The sequence below is a fragment of the Zalophus californianus genome, chromosome 6, assembly GCF_009762305.2.
Source record: "Zalophus californianus isolate mZalCal1 chromosome 6, mZalCal1.pri.v2, whole genome shotgun sequence".
Classification (NCBI taxonomy): domain Eukaryota; kingdom Metazoa; phylum Chordata; class Mammalia; order Carnivora; family Otariidae; genus Zalophus; species Zalophus californianus.
The window spans coordinates 14,978,440-14,998,626 of record NC_045600.1 but is presented as its reverse complement, the minus strand read 5'-3'; the positions used below and the strand labels follow the sequence as shown (position 1 = coordinate 14,998,626).

Sequence of the window (20,187 nt, the reverse complement as noted above, 5' to 3'; positions counted from 1 at the left end):
AAGTGACACAGTGAGGACGGAAGCAGATGCTAATTACTGAGCATTTACAGTGAAGCTATTTCTAAGAGCTATTTCAATTTTGCTTTGTGGGCTTCTTTTCTCACAGATTTATAGCTAGTGAAGAGGAGATTTTGATGAACAAAAAATTGTACTGGATGGTGGAAATACCTAGAAAACGTTGGTCTCAATGACCTTCTCTGATGGGACAGGGCTACTCTATCTCCTTCCAGGCCTCCTCCAGTCCCTGTATTTTTTTTTTTAAGATTTATTTATTTATTTTAGAAAGAGTATGAGTGAGAGAGTGGTTGGGGGAGGGGCAGAGGGAGACAAGCAGACTCCCCACTGAGCGGGGACCCCACCCCCACCCCCAACACGAGGCTCCATCCCAGGACTCTGAGATCATGACCCGAGCCGAAATTGTGAGCCAGACGCTCAACTGATTGAGCCACTCATGCACCCCTCCTCTGGTCTCTTTAAACCCTGCAGTGGGGCTAGGAGAAGGGGCAGCCCCATCCCCTTCCAGGAAGGGCCTTCTCCCGTTAGTGTTCTGGTCAGAGTCTCTACAACACAAGTGGGCACACACCAACCCTCTCACCTGCCGGGGACTGAAATTCAGCTTTCCCTCTAGATAAAGTCCCTTGGAACCTTGATCCCATGGCTCTGCAGATTCGGGGAATACTGTCCTCACCAAGATTCTGTTTCTCTCCCAGTCTTTTTCTCATGTAAACGAGAGGCTGATTACAGCAGGACCAATTCTGGGGTTTGGAAGAAATTATTTGACAAAACAGACTGACCTTATCTCTTGTAATTCCTAAGCTAACCCTAAAGGAATATTAACATTCTTCTTCTCACATTTTTAAGGCTTGAGTGACATAAAAAGATGACTCTGTTATTTAGAGTACCTTGTTTAAAAGTGGAGGGAGGGGGCAAGATTTATGATAGGTCATGTCTTTCTATAAAATCTAAAATATAGTCATCTGGGTCAAGTTTGGATGAGTCACACAAGGCCATCCCAAACACCATTGAATTACATAACAGGACTGAGAGGTGGTGGAGAGGACACTCTAAGAGCAAAGTCCTCCTTCTATACAAGCAGAACCCTCTCCCTGAGCCACCAGGCGCCCCAGGCTGACCCAGTCATCCAGAATCCGCTGTCCAATTTCAGGCCTGTTACAGTTCCATTAAATGCCCATCACACTGTAAAATGACCCATCTGGACTGTGATCTACCAATATTCTAGGATCACTGTATTAAATGTGACTGAACAGTCTAGGTTGAGAGCCTTAAAAAAAAAAATGACCATAAAATTTAAAGCTATTTTTAGTTTTATCACCCATCAAAACATTAAAGGCTGGGCGCCTGGGTGGCTCAGTCGTTGGGCGTCTGCCTTCAGCTCGGGTCATGATCCCAGGGTCCCGGGATCGAGTCCCACATCGGGCTCCCTGCTCGGTGGGAAGCCTGCTTCTCCCTCTCCCACTCCCCCTGCTTGTGTTCCCTCTCTCACTGTGTCTCTATCTGTCAAATAAATAAATAAAATCTTTAAAAAAAAAAAAAACAAAAAAAAACATTAAAGGCTAAGAATTCATTTACTTCACCTGAGAACAACTGCTAATGGCGAAATAAATTAGTTTCCCACAGAATGCAGCAGGTGTCCTCCATCATAAATAATTACACAGGAATAGCTCATGGATATGGACTTCCTTAATCTACTGGATATACAGATTAAAACAAAATGTAGAAAATAGCCTTTTAAACCTAACTATTGCACTTTTGAAACTCTTGTGTTTTTTTTTTTAAGATTTTATTTATTTGAGAGAGAGAGAAAGAGAGCAGAAGTGGGGGTGGGGGGGGAGGCAGAGGGAGAGGGAGAAAAGCAGGCTCCCCGCTGAACACATGGGGCCAAGTGGGGCTCAATCCCAGGACTCTGAGATCATGACCTGAGTTTAGTCAGCCGCTTAACTGGCAGCCACCCAGGTGCCCCCTGTGTTTTCTTTATGTAGACATATGTAACTGAAGACCATAATAATGTAGTTTAATTTCTATTTAGCAAGAAACAGCAATATTACAAAGTTAGATTTCTACAACAGAATTGATTTATTTTCCATCTGAACTTTAAAATCATTAGTAGGTGGTGATTTGCAAAAAAAAAAAAAAACTCCTTTAAAAAAGGCATTGGGGCGCATAGGTGGCTCAGTCGTTAAGCGTCTGCCTTCAGCTCAGGTCATGATCCCAGGGTCCTGGGATCGAGCCCCGCATTGGGCTCCCCGCTCGGCGGGAAGCCTGCTTCTCCCTCTCTCTTTCTCCCTCTGCTTCTGCCCCTGCTCATGCTTTCTCTGTCTCTCAAATAAATAAATAAATAAAATCTTTAAAAAAAAAAAAAGGCATTGACCACCAACCAATATGGATCCCTACTGTAAAGAGATGATGTTTTGCAGTCTATTCAAAATGATTGCTTTGATTCTCCATTATTTTCCAGAAGAGGGAGGGTTCCACCCTATGAAGACCCTCAAACTTATGAAAAGGCTGTGCTCCTCCAGAGTGCATATCTACTGCTTGAAGCTCAGAACGCTGCTTCTGCACAGAACTAAGGTCACACGTGCTCAGGTAACCAGGCCAGCCCAGGAGAGCCCCAAATGTGACTGGCCTGGACTCCTGGCACCACTGAATCTGGCCACCAGGGGAAGCACGTTCTGACACAAACACGCTCAGACCTGCGAGCTCAGCGCACAGCCAGCAGAGAAGGCTTCCCGTATCCACAAAGAAAGGAGGGCTCCCTCCTCCCCGTCGGGTCAGTTAGCGCCTTCTCAAATCCCATCAGCAGACCAGTGGACGCAGAGAAAAGCATGGTCGGGGGTTACTCAGAGAGGAGAAGAGAACTGGGACCTACGGGCTCATCCCGGGCTGGTTCTCCTGTAGGGTCACCCCCGGTCACTTCCTTTTCTTTCAGGAGTCCCAAAGATGGGTCTGCCCTTTGCACGGTTATTCCTAACCAGTTTTATTTCACACTTTGGGGTACCTATAAAAAAACAGAAAGCACTTCCATAGACTTTCCTCTTCCTTCTTGGCCTGAAGGGAAAATGTTCTCTTCAGATTTTTTTTTCCAATTTACAATCAGTGGTAAAAGGAAATCAACAAGGAGCAAACGGGCTCTTTCTTCTCCCCTCTGACGCCCGTCACCATCTCACTCAGGCTTCCACCATTCACTAAGCCTTGGGTGCCAGGCGGCCCGCCGGCCACTGGGGCGCTAGCAGACAAGCCAGAAAAGCCAGGTTCGCATAGGACAGCAGGTCTGAACCACGCCAGTGGCCTAGCCTTGGGGGGTGGGGAGCGCTGGCTGCACGGCAGGACCGCGACACTGCAGGCCTCTATGTCCCCACGCCTTCATCTACAAAAGGGCAGGAGGAATTGTACCGAACCGGGCTACTGTAAAGACGAAAGGAGATAAAAGCTCTCCGCATAATGCTTGGCACAGAGAAAGTATCTACCGAATCAGAATCATTATTATGCAAGTGGTAGGAAACAACCAGTACTTTGAGAATGGTACCAAGGACAAAGCAAACTAAATGTGTGGTGGCCACCAGGACGGCCGCACTTAAACTGGATCAGGACAAACAACGAAGAGCCTGCCAGAGACGGGGACAGAGAGCATTCCAGCAAAGCCTGGGGCTGTGAGACGCTTCAGCGTTGTGAGGACTATGGGCTCTGGGGCCAGGATCATGTGTCAGCTGCACAGATGAGCCCAGAGGAGGATCACAGGAGTCTTGCACTTGATGCTGTAGCTAAGAAGGGTGCGGAAAGGCACAAGCTCAAATGTGGTTCTGAGCTATAACTTTGGGTAAAGTGCTACATCTTTTGCTCATCCATCCAGAAAACTGGCTGGAGCCAGGTGAGATGGGGCAGGGGAGCCAGATGGGAGGCAGCTGCAGTGGGCGAGATGAGAGAGAACAGCTTAAAAGAACGTTGTGGGGATGGAGCGCAAGATTTCCAAGTCTCAGTGCAGATGCCACTCTGCTGGGAAGCCTTTCCTGGCATGGCAGTTCTGGGTTAGGAACCCTTCTCCTAAGGGCTCCTACAGCACCACAGACATCCCCAATCAGACCTCTTAACATGCGTTCCTTCAACAAATTCAGAAGGCCTACTGCGGCCCAGCCCCTTGCTCAGCACCAGGAGCACAGGAGTTAACCAGTGTCTGCCCTTTGCACTGCTGTGGTGCCTACCTGCTGAGAAGAGATGGAGGCAGTAAACAAGTAAGGAAACAAATACACAAAGTCAGCGGGGCCAAGTCCTATGAAAAAGAATAAATCAGGGCAAGGGGATAAAGAGAGACAGGCAGTGGGCAGGGAGGGAGTACCCAAGGCAGCCAGGGTACCTCTGATCAGACAACGGATGCAGTGGGAGAATGAGGCATGGGAAGGAAGAGCATTTCAGGCCGGGAAGTGGCAAGCACAGCGTCCCTAAGGGCAGAACATGTTCACAGACGGGAAAGGATCCTAGTGTGGCTGGGACAGGGTGAGCAGGAGGAGGGTATAAAGAAAACAAGGTGGGAACCAGGCAAGGACCAGATCTCGGATGGTCTTGTACTTTTTTTTTTTTTGTACTTTTAAGCATGATGAAATGCCAGTGCAGGGTTTCAAGGGCTAGAGGATCTGACCCATATTCAACTAAGACCAGTCTGGCTGACATATGGAAAGCAAGGTATAGGCAGGGCAGGCGCGGACATAGGGAGAGCGTCAGAAGGCTCCCGCCATCCTACAGCTGAGAAACACTGGCGGCTTGGCATGAGGTTGTTAGCAGAGGGGGTGGTAAAAGTGGTCAGATTTCAGATACATTTCGAAGGCAGAGCTTGCTGATGAATTGGATGTACGATGAAAGAAACAAGAATCAAAATGGAATTAAGTAGGCCTGGGGCCTGGGCAACTGTGTGAATATGGAGTGCTGCCATTTATGGAATGGCAAAGAACAGGGAAGAAGCAGATTTGGGGGCAGGCAAAGGAAGAGAGCATCAAGTTTGGGTTTTGACATATCACATCTGAGATGCCTCTTAGGTCCCCAAATGGAGATGTCAATAGGCAGTCGGCTGTGCTCAGGGAGAAGACTGAGCTAGAAATAAAACCGGATGCACTATTTGTAAACCTGAATCAATGTGAATGAGGAAGATGTGGAAGAGGTCTGAGGATTAAACCAGCAAAGCTGACTGAGAAGAAACTGCCTAGAAAGAGGAAAAGCAGGACGGTGGGGTCCTGGCAGATGACGAGCAGCAGGGTGCAGGAAGGGAGGGGTGACCAGAGGTGTCCATGTGTGACAGCTAGGGGAAGCAGGGTGGGAGGAAGGAGAGAGAGCAAGCATATACGACTCCTATGCAGAAATGTGCCCTACAGGAGAGCAGAGATAATGGAGCCCTGGCTGGATGGCGTGTGGAGTGAAGGACAAGTGTTTCGAGATGGGCAATTTTATTACAGCATGTCTGTATGCTGATGGGAATGATCCAGCACAAAGCGGGAAACCCATGGGGACCAAGAACAATGTACATTAGGAAGAAAAGGTATGCTTCAAATGGCTTGACAAGCTGAATAATCTTTAATTACTCAAGATGCTGATTAAAAAAGAACATTCTCTTTTTAACTTTCAAGAGTTAATGATTTTAGTAAATAGGTAAAGAAAATCTTAGAGGCATACATCTGTAGTCATTAGAAGTTGTTCTGAAGGTAAAATGAAAATATTTTTGAGAGCTATTTTAACATGAAAAAGCAAAGAGTTTGTGTTAGTAATGTCATAAAACTGTTCTTTTCTACAAAATTTGCCTTTCTAGAGGATACCATACAGCTCAAGATAAAAATGTCTAACCTCATTATTTTCTACCACTTCCATGAACAGGCTATACTCACAGGCTGCACTGATTTAGTCTGTAGAATTTGTGTCGCGCAACACAGAGTCTCCACACGTACTTTGCGGTTTCCATGTCTTCCTAGCAAATGAAATATTGCACAAAGTAAATGAAAACACATTTACAACTTAATGCAGAGTTTGAGGACAAGACACAATTGGGGGATATACTACATCAAAGTCACTTTTAACACACTGCGATTCTTTCATTTTCTAATGCTGTGCCTATCATATGAATGCCATAATTAGGATTTAAATTATGAAGACCAGAAACAAAAACAAAAAACACTATTCTAAGGTTGTGACTCTTACACAGAACTGTTTCAAAGTGACGCAGAGATTTTAAAATTATAAAAATATCAACTTTTATTTTGACAAAGATAGGCAAAGACAATTTGAAACAAAACATTTCAGTCAGTGACCTAATATTGCCTTTATCAAGAGAGCAAAAGTGAGTGTGAAATAGTATTTCTACAGAGCCCTTTCCTTAGCAATGGAAATTAAGGTATTAGTACTTATTTTCTCCCCTATTTAGTCCCTTTAATTTAAAAATCATCATACCACATAGTATTTATCCAAGGACTCATTCATTCAACAGCATTTACTGAGCAACTACTTTTTGCCAAGGGCTATTAAGCAAAATGTTATAAAATTTTACGTTTTATATAAGGATTAAGTATTACAATTTTAATGCCACCTCCCTCCCCCAACACACACACAGAAATGCTAACTTGTTAACTTTTAGGAAAAACATTCCATGCAGATTCCTAATGTTTACTCACAGTTTGAAACTGGATGGTCTCCTCTTTATTGGCCAGCTCTAATGCAAAGAAGGACTTATTGTGGGACATGTTGGCAATATCATGCCACCTAAAACACAACAAATAGAAAAGAGCAATGTGAGTTCTATCTAGAAGATAGAACATATGATTTTTCCTTCTCAAGCTTGAGGTGTCAAGTTAACATTTGTTAATCATTTTAGAAAGAAAACAGTTGTTTTAATCAGCTGACATGCATCTTCTCATTGAAGTGACAAGAGCTAGTCGCAAAAAGTAAATGCGCGTAGACTGTAGACTAAGTGAAGGCAAAGAGTACTTAAAAATGTAAGATCTCTTTATCCTCATTTGCCAGATTAGTTGGATCAAAGATCCCTATCTTAGCTGGTTGTCAATGCCTCCTTCATTCATTTAACAAACATCTTCAAGGGCACCCATTATTAGCAATGCCAGAAACTGTGTTAGGTTCCCAGGATACTAAGATCAGTGAGGCACAGTACAGTGCTTCCCTCAAAGGGACACAGTTGGAGGGTGGGTGAGAGAGGAGAGAGAGGCAAGCAAGTATCATTAAGTTTTGCAGGTATACAAGGCAAAAGTGAGGCACAAAGGTGGAGGACGGGGTCTCTGAAAAGCGTCAGGGTGAAGAGTAAGTTCAAATGCCAGGAACCCAAAGAGTGAACGACTCCGGATGAGTTCACTGGGATTCAAACTCCTCTCTTATATTTTCTAACTGTACTTAACCACGTTTAGATTTTGTATATTAATATTTTATTTTATTACGTAACTATATAATTTTATGAAGGGGAAAAATGGTCTGAAAGAAAAATTTTACCCCTCTTTGTCTTTCTCCATTACGATTTACTTATTTTAAATTTATTTAAATAAATAAAATTAATTTGCAGTGATTCAATGTTCATTGTGGGTTTTTGTTTCTTTAAGATTTTATTTTTAAGTAATCTCTATATCCAACATGGGTCTCGGACTTACAGCCCGAGATCAAGAGTTGCATGCTCTACCGACTGAACCAGCCAGGTGCCACTTAATGTTTAATTGTTAAACCTAAAGGTTATCAGTGAGACAGAAGCTGGCTGGTTGCCTCCAGTTTTCATGTGGCCCTTTGGGCACCATCAGTGCTGCCCTTCTGGTGCAGTCCAGATCCTTCTCTGCCTCCTGTCCCCCAACTCACACGTTGGGAAGACTTAAATGAGCAGCTTAGGGCCATGAGAGCAACTGCCAAGGAGGAGTACCGCCCAACCCAGGCAATAGGGTCTAGGAGTGGGTGTCTGCTCCCCAAGCCAGGCACACTCTCCATGGTCATAATCGCCATGGAGAATTCAGAGCCCCAAAGGCAGTAGTAAAGCAAAAGAAATGAAGAAATGTCAGCTTAGAAAAAAAAAATCTTCAAAGGAAAAACCAGTTCTCAAGAAGAAATAGGATGGTTTTTAGAGGGCCTGAGGAGTGGGGAAGTAAATTCCTTTTCATAAAAGAAGCTATTTAACACACTGGTTAAAAGCTTTAGTTGGAGTTCTTGGTTATGCCAGTTAGTGACTGGGTGACCTGAAGCCAATCACTTAATCTTCCAAGTCTCAGTGATCCCATGTGGAAAAGGGTGGTCGTAGCCTCTGCTCAGAGTTGTGAAGATCATACGAGAAAACATAGAGAGCACTCAGCACAAGCACATGATAAATACAAAGGAACCCAGAACCAAAAATGGTATAATGTTTTACTGCTCTAAAAAAACAATATAAACTTTTAATTTTTCATCAAGAATAGAGTCAAAGTAAATAGACTCTTGGGAGTAAAATTGGAAATATTTCTATGAAATGACACTTTGGATTTTCTAGGGTATGGGCTTTAAGGAATGAAAAGGCGGGGATTGAGCAACATCGTCCAATTTGCTATCTTTAAGATATAATTTGGACCCCAGAAATTTAAATCACCTGAAATTTCATTGTTTGGGGTCGGCCACTATTAGCATATTGCTATAGATCCTCCTTTTTTGTCTTTCTCTCTACATACATTCTAAGATTTCCACAAATGACTAGTATCACAGTTTTACAATCAGGAAAAAAAAATGAACATTATACAAAAGTATCTGAACTTCACTTAACCAAAAAGAAAGAAAGGAAAAGAAAAGAAGAGAAGAGAAAAAAGAAAAGAAAAGAGAAAAAGAAATTTGCTTAGACGCTGGGATTTTAGGAATTTTGGTACGTAACTAGAGTCAGAGAAAGGCCCAGATTTTCAACAAAGAGACAGTCCTAGAAGGTAGAGCTGAAATTAAAAACTCACATCAAAACAAAGAATGGCCTCCATATGGCAAGAAAAGGTTCACACACTTTCAAGCATTTCCTAAGCAGGCCATCATTGCAAGCATTGTTTTCCACACATTTGGTTTTAAAGAAAGGGGCTCATGAAAGAACCACTGTAGTCAGGGATAAGTTATTTTATTCTAGGAAGGGCATCCTTCCATTTCCTACTGAGACCCTGGGAGAGATTTGTGGGCCATATTACTAGTATAGGTACTAAAAACTGTCACCAGGAGGAGCCACCGGGAAGTGCACAGGAGGATGTAAGAAAAGTACCTAAATATCACAGGAGGCCTTCCATTCTTGTGTTTCACAAAGATCCCTTCAAGACATGCTCCAATGGATATGTCACTGCCTTGGCTATCCTGGAAGGAGAAAGCACAGAGAGCAGCAGTCTGGCAGCAGGTGCCTGAGAGGTGTGACAACCACACCCAGCTCCCTGGGCTGGGTTCCCAGACAAAAGATGCTCAGAAGATCTACACCGGAGGGCAAAGTCTGAACAGTATCAAGGAATCACCTTGTTAATAGCTATGAAAATAGGAAGCGTTGGGCTCCTTAAGGAACTAGACTTCAGGAGCATTTCAAAGAACAAACTGCAAAACAGGAATGTTTTACTGTGAAATCTTGGTCACAGGATCTCCGCTTTCAAGTTTCCAGACTTCCGCACATCTCCCGCCTCGTCACAGCAGGGTGCCCCTGGGCCTCCCCGCTGTCCTCTCAGAGCTCCTGACACTAATCTGGAGAACCCGGCTCTGCGCCATGCTCACCTTCGCAGGGTAGCTCTCCTCTCCGTAGCCATCCATTCTCTCTACCTCCTGCATGTACAGCATTTCCGCATCAGGAGCGCTGAGCCTTCTGCAACCCAACAGATGGGAGATCGATCACCAAACCAGAAAGGGAAAAAAAGAACAAAAGGCTATTCTAAAAAGCTACATATCAATTTGGCATTAGACATTTACAAATATTTCAAGTTCTGAAGCATCTGAAATTCGTTATACCAACCCATCAACATAGACTGAAAACCAGCTACGCGCACAGCACTGTGCTAAACCCTGAGGGTTAGTCATAAGGATCCTCTCCCTGAACTTCAGGCAGGCAAGAGGGACACGGAGAATAAAAATCCCTAAAAAAATCTTCACTGAAAGCTGGAATTCTTTCTAAGCCATTCAGTAACTGCTCATTATCTAAAATATCAGGCATTACTAAGCATCGTGTGCTAAATGTCAAATGACCGGTGCAGGAAATAAGGGTTCAAAGACCGTAAATTACGAGGATGGGTAGGAAGGCCGTGCAGGTAAAGAAGGTGCTCAACTGCATGGAGACTCGCCTCCCTGGCCTCATCCTCTGCTGCTCCCCCAAAGCCACAAGGCAGCCCACACTGCAACCAAGCCATGATGTTCCCTCATGCCTCTGGGCCTCTGCGCATGCTCATCCCTCTTCCTGGCACATCTGTCATTCACCCGTGCACCTGATCAATCCCTAACATCCTCAAAGAGTCGGCCTATGTTGTCCTGTGATTGCTCTGAGTGTAAGTCAGATGCCCCTGCTCTGTGCAGACCCACCACATTCTATGCACACCTCCCCCACTGCACTCATCTCACATTGTTAGCTTATAATTACTATCCCAATGGGTTATCCTGCCTGCTCTTTAGACTCCAAAGCAGGGAATACATTCTTTGATGGCAGGGAAGTGTTCTATTTATCTTCGTGCCACAGCATCCAGCCTCATACAGAATAGTAGTACTGAACTATCTTTTTATTTTTTTTAAAGATTTTATTTATTTAAGGATATAATCAGATAGACCTGGGCTCAAATCCCAGCTCTACCACAGGTAACTATGGGCAAGTGATTTAGTCCTTTTGAGCTTGGTTTTTCCAATCTGTAAGAAGAGAATATCATTTACCTTAAAGAGTGGTTATAAGAACGTAATGACATCACATCGAAAGTACTTGGAACCCTGTGGTACTTGGTTTAGAGGAAGACCCAGCATTCTCTGGGGGAGGATTTTTCTTACAGAAGGCACAACAGATGCACTACCAAAGAAAGTCATCACCGACCCAGATGCAGGGGTCAGGGCAATAAGCACCACGCGGGGCTCTTGGCACAGATTCCCCCAGAAGACAGAGATGCAGCATCCAAAGGTGTACCAAGGCGGGGGCGGGGTGTGCTATATGTGCTGCACCGTCAAAGAAAACAAGTCTCCCTGCTCTTGCATTAACACACACGGACTACACGCGTTACCACCAAAACCTTTAACGGAGGAGTGAAGAAGTGGCGCCCTTCCCTAACCGGCGGCTTTCACTTTTCTCTGCTTCCTCACTGGTAAACATGGCTACTAAGTGAGCTGATAGGGGAAGCACCCGGAGCAGCCCCTAGAGCACCATGAGTGTGCCACGCTGCTGGCGACCCACAGTCACAGTCCCAGCTACGGCAGCGGTAAAGTGCCAAGTGTCGCTGTGTCAATACACAGTTCACGGTCAAACCAGCTTCGCTTCCGTACTCTCGCCATTTCTTATTTCTTAGTGTTACCTGTATTTCTGATGCAGTAAGGCCACTTTCTGGGTTGCTTCTTCCAATACTTTTTCATCTTGTAGCCACCCCTGAAGAAAACACACTGCAGTAAGTATGGAAACAAGCCACTGACTGTTAGTGGCTCTTACCACTCTCGGGCAAAATTCGGACTAGTATCGGTATGTGGAAGATTTGCTTAAGTATGTGATCATGATCTTGCTAAGGAATGAAGTAGCTTCTGCTCAGGACCCAAAACACCTGCCCTGCCTTCTCAGTTCATCCCAGAGAAAGTTCCAGCTGAGTTATGTCAGGTCGGTAACGCCCATCAGCCAGTTCCGAGCCCAGCACATGTCGGGCACTGCCTGGCTGGCTGTGTACACTCAGAAGAGCATTGTACCCCGCTCCCTTCGTTGTTCCAATGCGATTTTCCCGTCAGTCACATCCATAGTGACTTTAAAAAGCAGACAGCACTGTCCTTTTGCCCTCTACTTTTTACACTGCTACTGAGAAGCCGAACTCATTCCCACATAACTGTGAGGTTTTGAGCCTTCAGGTAAAAGCAAAACCTCTGTGTGGTTGCTCAGAAGTTGGAAGTGAATCCCTCTCTTAGACTCAGACCCAAACACAAAACAAATCTCTCTGGCTGCAGCCCAGGGACTGCACACCCTTCCTTTTCTGTGGGTTACAAAGACTAGTGAGACTACAACGAGGGAAGCATTTACACTTGAGTTGTTTATAAGAGGCAAATGATTTTTTTTTTAACTCTTCCAGCCTAGTAAGTCTACCATATGGACTTCATTTCAGGCGATATTAAGGATATGGAAATAAACTATTTATAAAAAGCCCAATGTCAAAAGAAGTTCTTACCACAGGAAACAAGGCAAATTTCTGAAGAAAGTCCTGGGACTCATACTGATCAAAGTCACCAAAATCAGCTATACAAAATGACAAATATTCATGTCAATTATATTTAATTTGCACAGGAAAACATGCACAACTAAATTCAATATGCAGTATATAGATGGTATGCTTATGATTTAGAAGTCAAATGTGCCTTACAGCTATAAAGTGTGTATTTTAAAAAGTCTTTTTAAAAATATTAATTAGGTAGATTCATGTGTCTTGACTTGGAAAAATGCCTACTAATAAAGTGAAAAAATAAGTTACAAACTATATGTATTATGATCTCATTTCTAATAATTAACAATGAAATAAAACATACTCTATAATCACATGTTCTTACTTATGCACAGGAAGATGTCAGGAAGAAACCAAACTGTTCATAGCAGTGATCACCTCTAGGGAATGGAATCAGATCACTTGAAGATGTTACAGCAAGATGTATTTGTTTAGAGATTTTTCATTGTTTAAAAAAAAATGATAGCTCAGCAAAGACCTTATGAAAAGCTCTTAAAGCCAATGATTCTTCTGATTAAGTTTCAATTTCCAAGATTAAATGCCAGTTATCATTTGAAATAATGCCCCATCAGAAGTCGTCCCAAAGTATATACATACATGTAAATACATATTGACTAGACATGAAAAATAACAGAACCAAGTAATTCAAAATTACTTGTGAAATGCAAAACTTTATCTATTATGATTGACAATGCTCTATAATCCAGGACAAGTGCATAAGAAACCAAATAAATGGTGTACGCTTAGAGTAAGTGAACAGAAGGGCACCTGTGTGGCTCAGTCAGTTAAGTGCCCAACTCTTGATTTCAGGTCGGGTGATGATCTTGGGGCCCTGGGATCGAGCCCTGCATCAGGCTCCACACTCAGCAGGGAGTGTGCTTAAGGATTCTCTCCCTCTGTCCCTCCCCACCCCTCTCTCCGCAAAAATAAATAAGTAAATCATTAAAGGAAAAAAAAAGTATAAGTAAAGATAACTTTATCAACCTCATTGTTTGATCTTCCTAAAATATTAGTTAGCTATAGATCATCCCTGAACTAGAGGAATACATATTATCAAATGCTGTGTGTGTGTGTGTGTGTGTGTGTGTGTGTGTGTGTGTTTTCTCTAATTTTGGTCTGTTTGCTCTATTGACATATGCTAACATGCTTAACCTTTCAAAGTCTCTTATTTCACAGAAGTAATCCAAATTCATTTTTTCCTACAAGAAAACTAATTTCGCTAACACATAAACACTATTAGAGAAACAGTAACTTGAAGAATCCCTTGCTGTTTTTGTTATAACACACATTTTTTTTTAAGATTTTATTTATCCATTTGAGAGAAAAGAGAGTAAGGGGGAAAGAAGAGTGTGACAGTACATGAGCGGTGGGGTGGGGTGGGGCAGAGGGAGAGGGAGAAGCAGACTCTCCACTGAGCAGGGAGCCAGATGAGGGGCTCAATCTCCCAGAACTCCAGGATCATGACCTGAGCTGAAGGCAGACACTTAAAAGGACTGAGTCACGCTGGTGCCCCAAAACACTTTTTTTTTTAAGATCTTTATTTTTTTAAGTTATGTCCACACACAACATGGGGCTCAAGAGATCTGAGATCAAGAGTCGCATGCTCCACCGACTGAGGCAGCCAGGCACCCTTGTTATAACACACATCTTAATCTTATATATGTATTACATTATCAATTGCCATTATTTACCTTGAACAGCTAAGCCTGCTAGCTGAATTGCTTGTTCTAATGTACAAGGAATGTTTCCTTCCAAGATATCTTTCTTCAGCTGCAGATAATACTGATACCTACAAAAAAAAATGTCAATTTTAAAAAGTCAATATTAATATTACCTCCAGTGGAGACACAATGCATTTTACAGTAATTCAGTAGAGGAGCATAAACTAGTCAAAGAAAACCTTAACCCCAGATGGCTTCAAAAAATGACAAGAATGCCCTTGACCATATCTATGCCTACACACACATACATGGGCACGCGTGTGGGCGCGCGCACACACACACACACACACACACACACACACACACACACACACACAATGTAATCAATTTGTTGAGTCCCTTATCCTTAACTGTAGTTATTTCAAAGCTACAACCACCTAGGAGACAACTGCAACTGGTCACCTTTCTAGTGCCCTGTAAGACAGTTCCTACATTTTGTTCTCTTCAGTTGGAGACATAGAGAATCCATGGCTAATCTTTACTTTAAAAACTCTGACTAGTAACCCGGTAATACAAGACTTTGGTAGAAATTACTTGTTCTGATGGAGGTTCCCTAGCCCTAGAAAGTAAAGCCAAGAGAAAACGCTTCCTGATATTTCAAACCAGGCTTATATTAAAATATTTTTTGATGAACTCTCCAAAAGAACGGTTGCTATGATGCTTTCTTAATATTCTTGTAATGTGGGTTTACTTCTGTTTACACTTTCAACATCTAGGGCACGAGTTACCAGCACAAGCTTTTGTCAAGCAGATCTGGTTAAATTCCAGCTCCCCAATATAGCATGTTGAATGAACTTGGGCAAATCATAATCTGTGGCTTTAAATGATCACCAGTAAAAGAGGGGTATGATCACCCCTTCACAAGATGGAACATATTAAGCAGTCAGCAGTGTTTCATCTGTATCTACTCCATTCTGACAAAGCTCTACAGTGACTTAATGCTGCCTTCCTCTTATTTATTCATTTAACCTATAATTACTAGGGCCTGCTATGCATCAAGCATTGTGCTAGATGCTGGGGATACAATGTTGGATGAAGATCCACCACCTCTCTGCCTGTATTGTCGATAGAGCCATCTTGAATCCAGGTTCTCTCCCAGGTTTGGCATCTGTGAAGTACAACCTAGTCACCATTTGTATTTGAATTCCCCTTGGAGCCCATCCCTTTCATCATTTCATAGGTTTCCTAACATCATCCTCTTCTATTTTAGCTAGCTCTGAGGTCTCCATTCTTCATTACCCAAAAACCTGACCAAAACACCATCCATTCAGGTGAGAATTTAGATCCAACTGATGCCCTTCTGCCTGCTAGTAGCGGAACCCATAGATTTCCCTCAGATGAGAAGCAGGACGCTGGTAGCTCTGGGATCTAGTCAAAGAAGAAAACTTCACACCTTCTACGAGGCAGCTCCTTTCAGAAGCCTATTTAAAGAAGGTTGTATTGAGAGAAGTCTATCTCTTGAACACACCATCCACATACGCCACTCGAAATATATTCTAGGTTCTTTCCTTAAACCAAATCACTGGAAAGCAACATACTGGACCAAATTAACTTAGTCTTCCACAGAAATGTGGTTTTGTTTTGTTTTTTTGCTTTGCATTACAATTTTTTATTGTAAGAGTTGATTCCTCCATAGTTGCTCTAAATTGTTCATTCCTGTTCAATGTCTTTTACATAAATCCCACCTGAAAATTTCCTTTTAAATGATACACCAAGAAAATGTCATGTTTGCAAACTGATATGCTTTTTATCAGATAATGGATGATGGGACTCAGAATATTCCTTCTTTTGCCTTGAGTGCCATGAAGCTCAGAGCTAGAATCCAGGCACAGGCACATTGTTTCCCCTCTCGTTACCCTCTTAACCACTGGTCCACCATATAATAGCAGCCACCTGAACTGATGAGGCACTGAAGCTCAGACATGAAGTAATATGCTCAAATCCACAAAGGGAGGCTGAGCTGGAGTGTGAATCCAGGTCAGAATGACTGCAAAGTACATATGTGTAACTGTCACAGATCTCCAGTTAAGGACTTTTCTAGTATTTTTATCCTATCTCTAGTTTTTTTATCCTAGAGTCCATATGAATACAATGGTTGACAGCAAGGACTCAGGGGTCAGCCTGCTTGAGTTTAAATCCCAGCTCCACTACATATTGGCAGTGTGACCTTGGGCAAGATAGTTAGCCTTTCGGTCTTTCCGTGTCTTGGCTTCCTCAACTACAAACTGGACAGTAATACCTACTTTGTAGGATTTGTTGTGAGGATTAAATGAATGATTAAGTATAAAGTGCTTGGAACAGTGCCTGACATAGAGTAAGAAAGGGAAGTAGTTGCTCTTATTATCTTTCATTGTATTGCCCCTAAAGTCCTTTAGTGGAAGCAAGCAGGGTGTGTATATATATACACATGCATATGTATGTGTATATGTTTATATACATGTATGTGTGTATCCATACGTGTATATATAGATGTACGTATTTACTTAAAAGGAAAGGACCAAGAAATTTTACTTCAAAGGTATTATCAGGTTTTTTTTTTAACACTTTTTGCTAAATTATAATATGTTGGTGAGGCTAAGGATGGTTTACAAATATGTTTTTTCAATGTTTATTACAAAAAGAATAATTAAAAAACAACACAGCAATAAAATGTAACATGCAAACTTTTATTCCTTACAGTTCTGAATTCAAGAAACTGCACATCTTAATTCTATTTTTTTTCTAAAGATTTTATTTATTTATTTGAGAGAGAGAGAATGAGAGATAGAGAGCATGAGAGGGAAGAGGGTCAGAGGGAGAAGCAGACTCCCTGCCGAGCAGGGAGTCTGATGTGGGACTCGATCCTAGGACTCTAGGATCATGACCTGAGCCGAAGGCAGTTGCCCAACCAACTGAGCCACCCAGGCACCCCACACATCTTAATTCTAAACAAACATTCCATAAATTCGCCCAAAGCCAAATGCTGATTACAACTAAATGGGTAAGTTTTATCTAAATCTTACCAACTTATCAACTTTCTAATATAAAATATTTTTACACAAGAAATATTACATTAAGTAATTGTAATAAATTAGGTTGTCCCATTTTGCCCAAGAGAAATTTCAAATAATAGATAAAGAGATACAGTCTCTTTCCTTCACTTGTTTTTCTTAGGCTAGTATTAGAAGGCTAATGTGGAGGTATTGGCATTTTTAAGTTTTATTATGGAACTTTTGAAACAGATAGAGAACAAGTCTAGTGAACCCACACATCCTTATCATGCAGCCTCAAACATCAACTTCATCCACGCTGTTTCTTCCACCCTCTCTCCTTCCCCACCCAAGGGCTTTACATCAAATCCCAGATATCATAGTACAGCACCTACAAATATTTTAGTATATATCCCTAAAACGTAAGCTTTAAAAGAACAAACACACACACATTTTTAACATACCCAACAAAATGAGCAATAATGCCCTAATGCTACCCAATACCTGGTCCATGTGCAACTGTTGTGATTGCTTCAAAAATGTATTTTTTTTAAAGATTTTATTTTTAAGTAATCTCTACAACCAACATGGGGCTTGAACTTAGACCCCAAGAACAAGAGTCACATGCTCTACCGGCTAAGCCAGCCAGGAGCCCCTCAAAAATGTATTTTTACAGTTAAAAAAAAAAAATCAGGGTCTAAACAAGTTCCACAGAATACATTCGATTGACATTTCTCTCTTAATTTCAAATAGAAAAACTCCTCCTCTTTATTTTCGTGTTACTTGTATTCAAAATGGTGTGAGGGGTCATGCAGAAGTCCTCATGTTCTGGATTTGTCTGATTGCACTCTTGTAGGGTCATTTAACATGTTCATCTAGTCTGCAATTCTTCCTGTGAACTGTTAGGTTTAGAGCAGTGTTGTCTAACAGAACTTTTTGCAGTGATAAAAGTGATGTCTATCTGTCCTGTCCAATATGTTAGCCATTAGCTACATGCGGCTACTGAGTACTTAAAATGTGGCTAGTGTGACTGAGGAACTGAGAAAGGCCTCGTAAAGGAACGTGACCTTGCTGAGAGTAGAACCCATTTTACCCTTTTGCTGCCTGGAATACGAATGTAATAGCGAGACCTCCAGAATTCTTTGACAATGAGATTCCCTAACACAAGGAAAGAACATGCTGAGGAGGGTGGAACAGTAAGAAAGAGCATGGGTCCCTGAAGACTTTGTGGAGCACGGCTGACCTCTGGACTTCCTTTAAGAAATGAAAGATATTTAGGGTTTTTGGTTATACTAGCCAAACTTAATCCTCACTGGTACAACTTCTCTAACAGGTTCTCTTACACCTCATCGATGTGCACTCCTACTGACTGCATCTACCAGGCCTGTCTCCCTCTCCTTCCTACAGCTAATGCCTTTGTTCAGGTCCACATTCTCGATTAATGTCTAGGTTGTGGCATATACATTCCTAACTGCTCTCCTAAGTATGTATATAGTCTTGCCACCTCTAAGCTGCCTTCCATGATGGGTGAAGTTGGTAAAACACAAATGTCATCTTTCCATTCTGTTAAAATTCGAAAATGTCTTTCCCTGTTGTACCACGACTATGACTAGGACATTCCTATTTTTCAAATCTCCTCTCCCCTCTCCAGGTAATATCTGAAATTTCCAGAAAACATCAGTGACTTTCATTCTCTCCCCTACTCTGCACAAGCTACCCACTCTAACTAGAAAACTCCTAAAGTCAAGTGAAGTCAACTTCTTTTTCTTCCCTGTTCTTATTCCCCGCACCCCACCCCTAGGAATCTAGTGTTTTAATGAAAGCATTTATCATCATAATATACTGTAATTGTTTATTTACATGGGCTGTCAGTTCCACCAGACTCTGAGTAACTCCTCCAGGGTAGGGTTAAAGCCTATTCACTTGTATATTCATCTCCCACGGTAACAAATGTTCTTACATCATCCTGTTATATCTTCAATGAATGTTTAAATAAATGAGTCAGTGATCAGTTACTATTTTTCCTCCCGGGTTCTACTTCTCTCTTCAGTATTTTTCATCTCAGATCAGTTTTATAGTCAGGGCATATTTATCCCTACTACCTGATTCTTGCTTCTTTGGTTTTCGATCTTCTTCTGATAATTAACTGGCCAACTCAGTACTCAAAAAGAATATTACACAAACAGGGCAGTACCAGGTTCTTACTATCTACAGGGCACTGTGTTAGATATTGTGTGAAAGGTAAAGCTAAGGAAAACAGAGGTTTAAAATCCAAGAAAAAGATAGGATCTGTACACAAACAACTATAAGGAAAGGCTATAACAGCTTCCATCTTAACACAAGTACAAGCGAACTGTAGGGCAGTCTGGAGAAGGCAAAGGTCATTCCAGCCTAGGGATCACAGAAACTTCATGGAGGAGGTGCCTTCTGAACTAAAATTCAGAGGAAGAACAGGATTCCAGTACATAAATAAGAAAGATCTAGGACCCAAAGATGAAAAGGCGTGCGGCATGTTCAGGGCACTGGGAGTAGTCCAGCTTGGCTGAAAAGTAATGTTAAATTGGGTTCAAGGGCGCCTGGGTGGCTCAGATGGTTGAGCGTTTGCCTTCAGCTCAGGTCATGATCCCAGGGTCCTGGGATCGAGTCCCGCATCGGGCTCCCTGCTCCTTGGGAGCCTGCTTCTCCCTCTACTTCTCTCTCTCTCTCTCTCTCTCTGTCTCTCATGAATAAATAAATAAAATCTTTAAAAAAAAAAATTGGGTTCAAAAGATAAGGTAATGGTGGATTTGAGAGAACTTGAAAGGCAGACTCCCGGATCCAAATTTTATTCCTAGTTTTGTGTTTTGTCTTCAAGAAAAAAAAAAAAAAAACATATAGTTCCTCTATCCCACTCCTTAATCTGATCTTCCCTTTCTGACTTTGTCCCTTCTAAGTGCACTTAGTGGCCTCTTCTTCCACCCTAGACACATTCACCCTCCCACCTATCTACAGAATATACAGCTCCTAGAGCCAGAGAACCAGAAGAACCCTTCTGCACATTTCCCTGAGGAATGAACACAGAATCTGCGACTTTTTAAAATCTCCTCTCTCATTTCAGTGTTA

At 42.3% G+C, this 20,187-nt stretch overlaps 1 protein-coding gene across 4 annotated transcripts in view; it reads right to left on the bottom strand.

Annotated features, from left to right (window-relative positions):
* The window catches only part of PTPN21 (protein tyrosine phosphatase non-receptor type 21), a 69,721-nt gene that overhangs the window by 19,781 nt on the left and 29,753 nt on the right, over positions 1-20,187 (bottom strand). For all 4 annotated transcript variants that reach the window (XM_027570626.2, XM_027570627.2, XM_027570625.2 and 1 more), the window contains 7 exons: positions 14,087-14,184; positions 12,345-12,412; positions 11,496-11,566; positions 9,733-9,820; positions 9,242-9,330; positions 6,666-6,753; positions 5,886-5,965 (listed from right to left, as the gene is read on the bottom strand). In XM_027570626.2, coding sequence (XP_027426427.1) covers positions 5,886-5,965; positions 6,666-6,753; positions 9,242-9,330; positions 9,733-9,820; positions 11,496-11,566; positions 12,345-12,412; positions 14,087-14,184 — 582 coding nt within the window. The remainder of the gene's footprint in view (positions 1-5,885; positions 5,966-6,665; positions 6,754-9,241; positions 9,331-9,732; positions 9,821-11,495; positions 11,567-12,344; positions 12,413-14,086; positions 14,185-20,187) is intronic.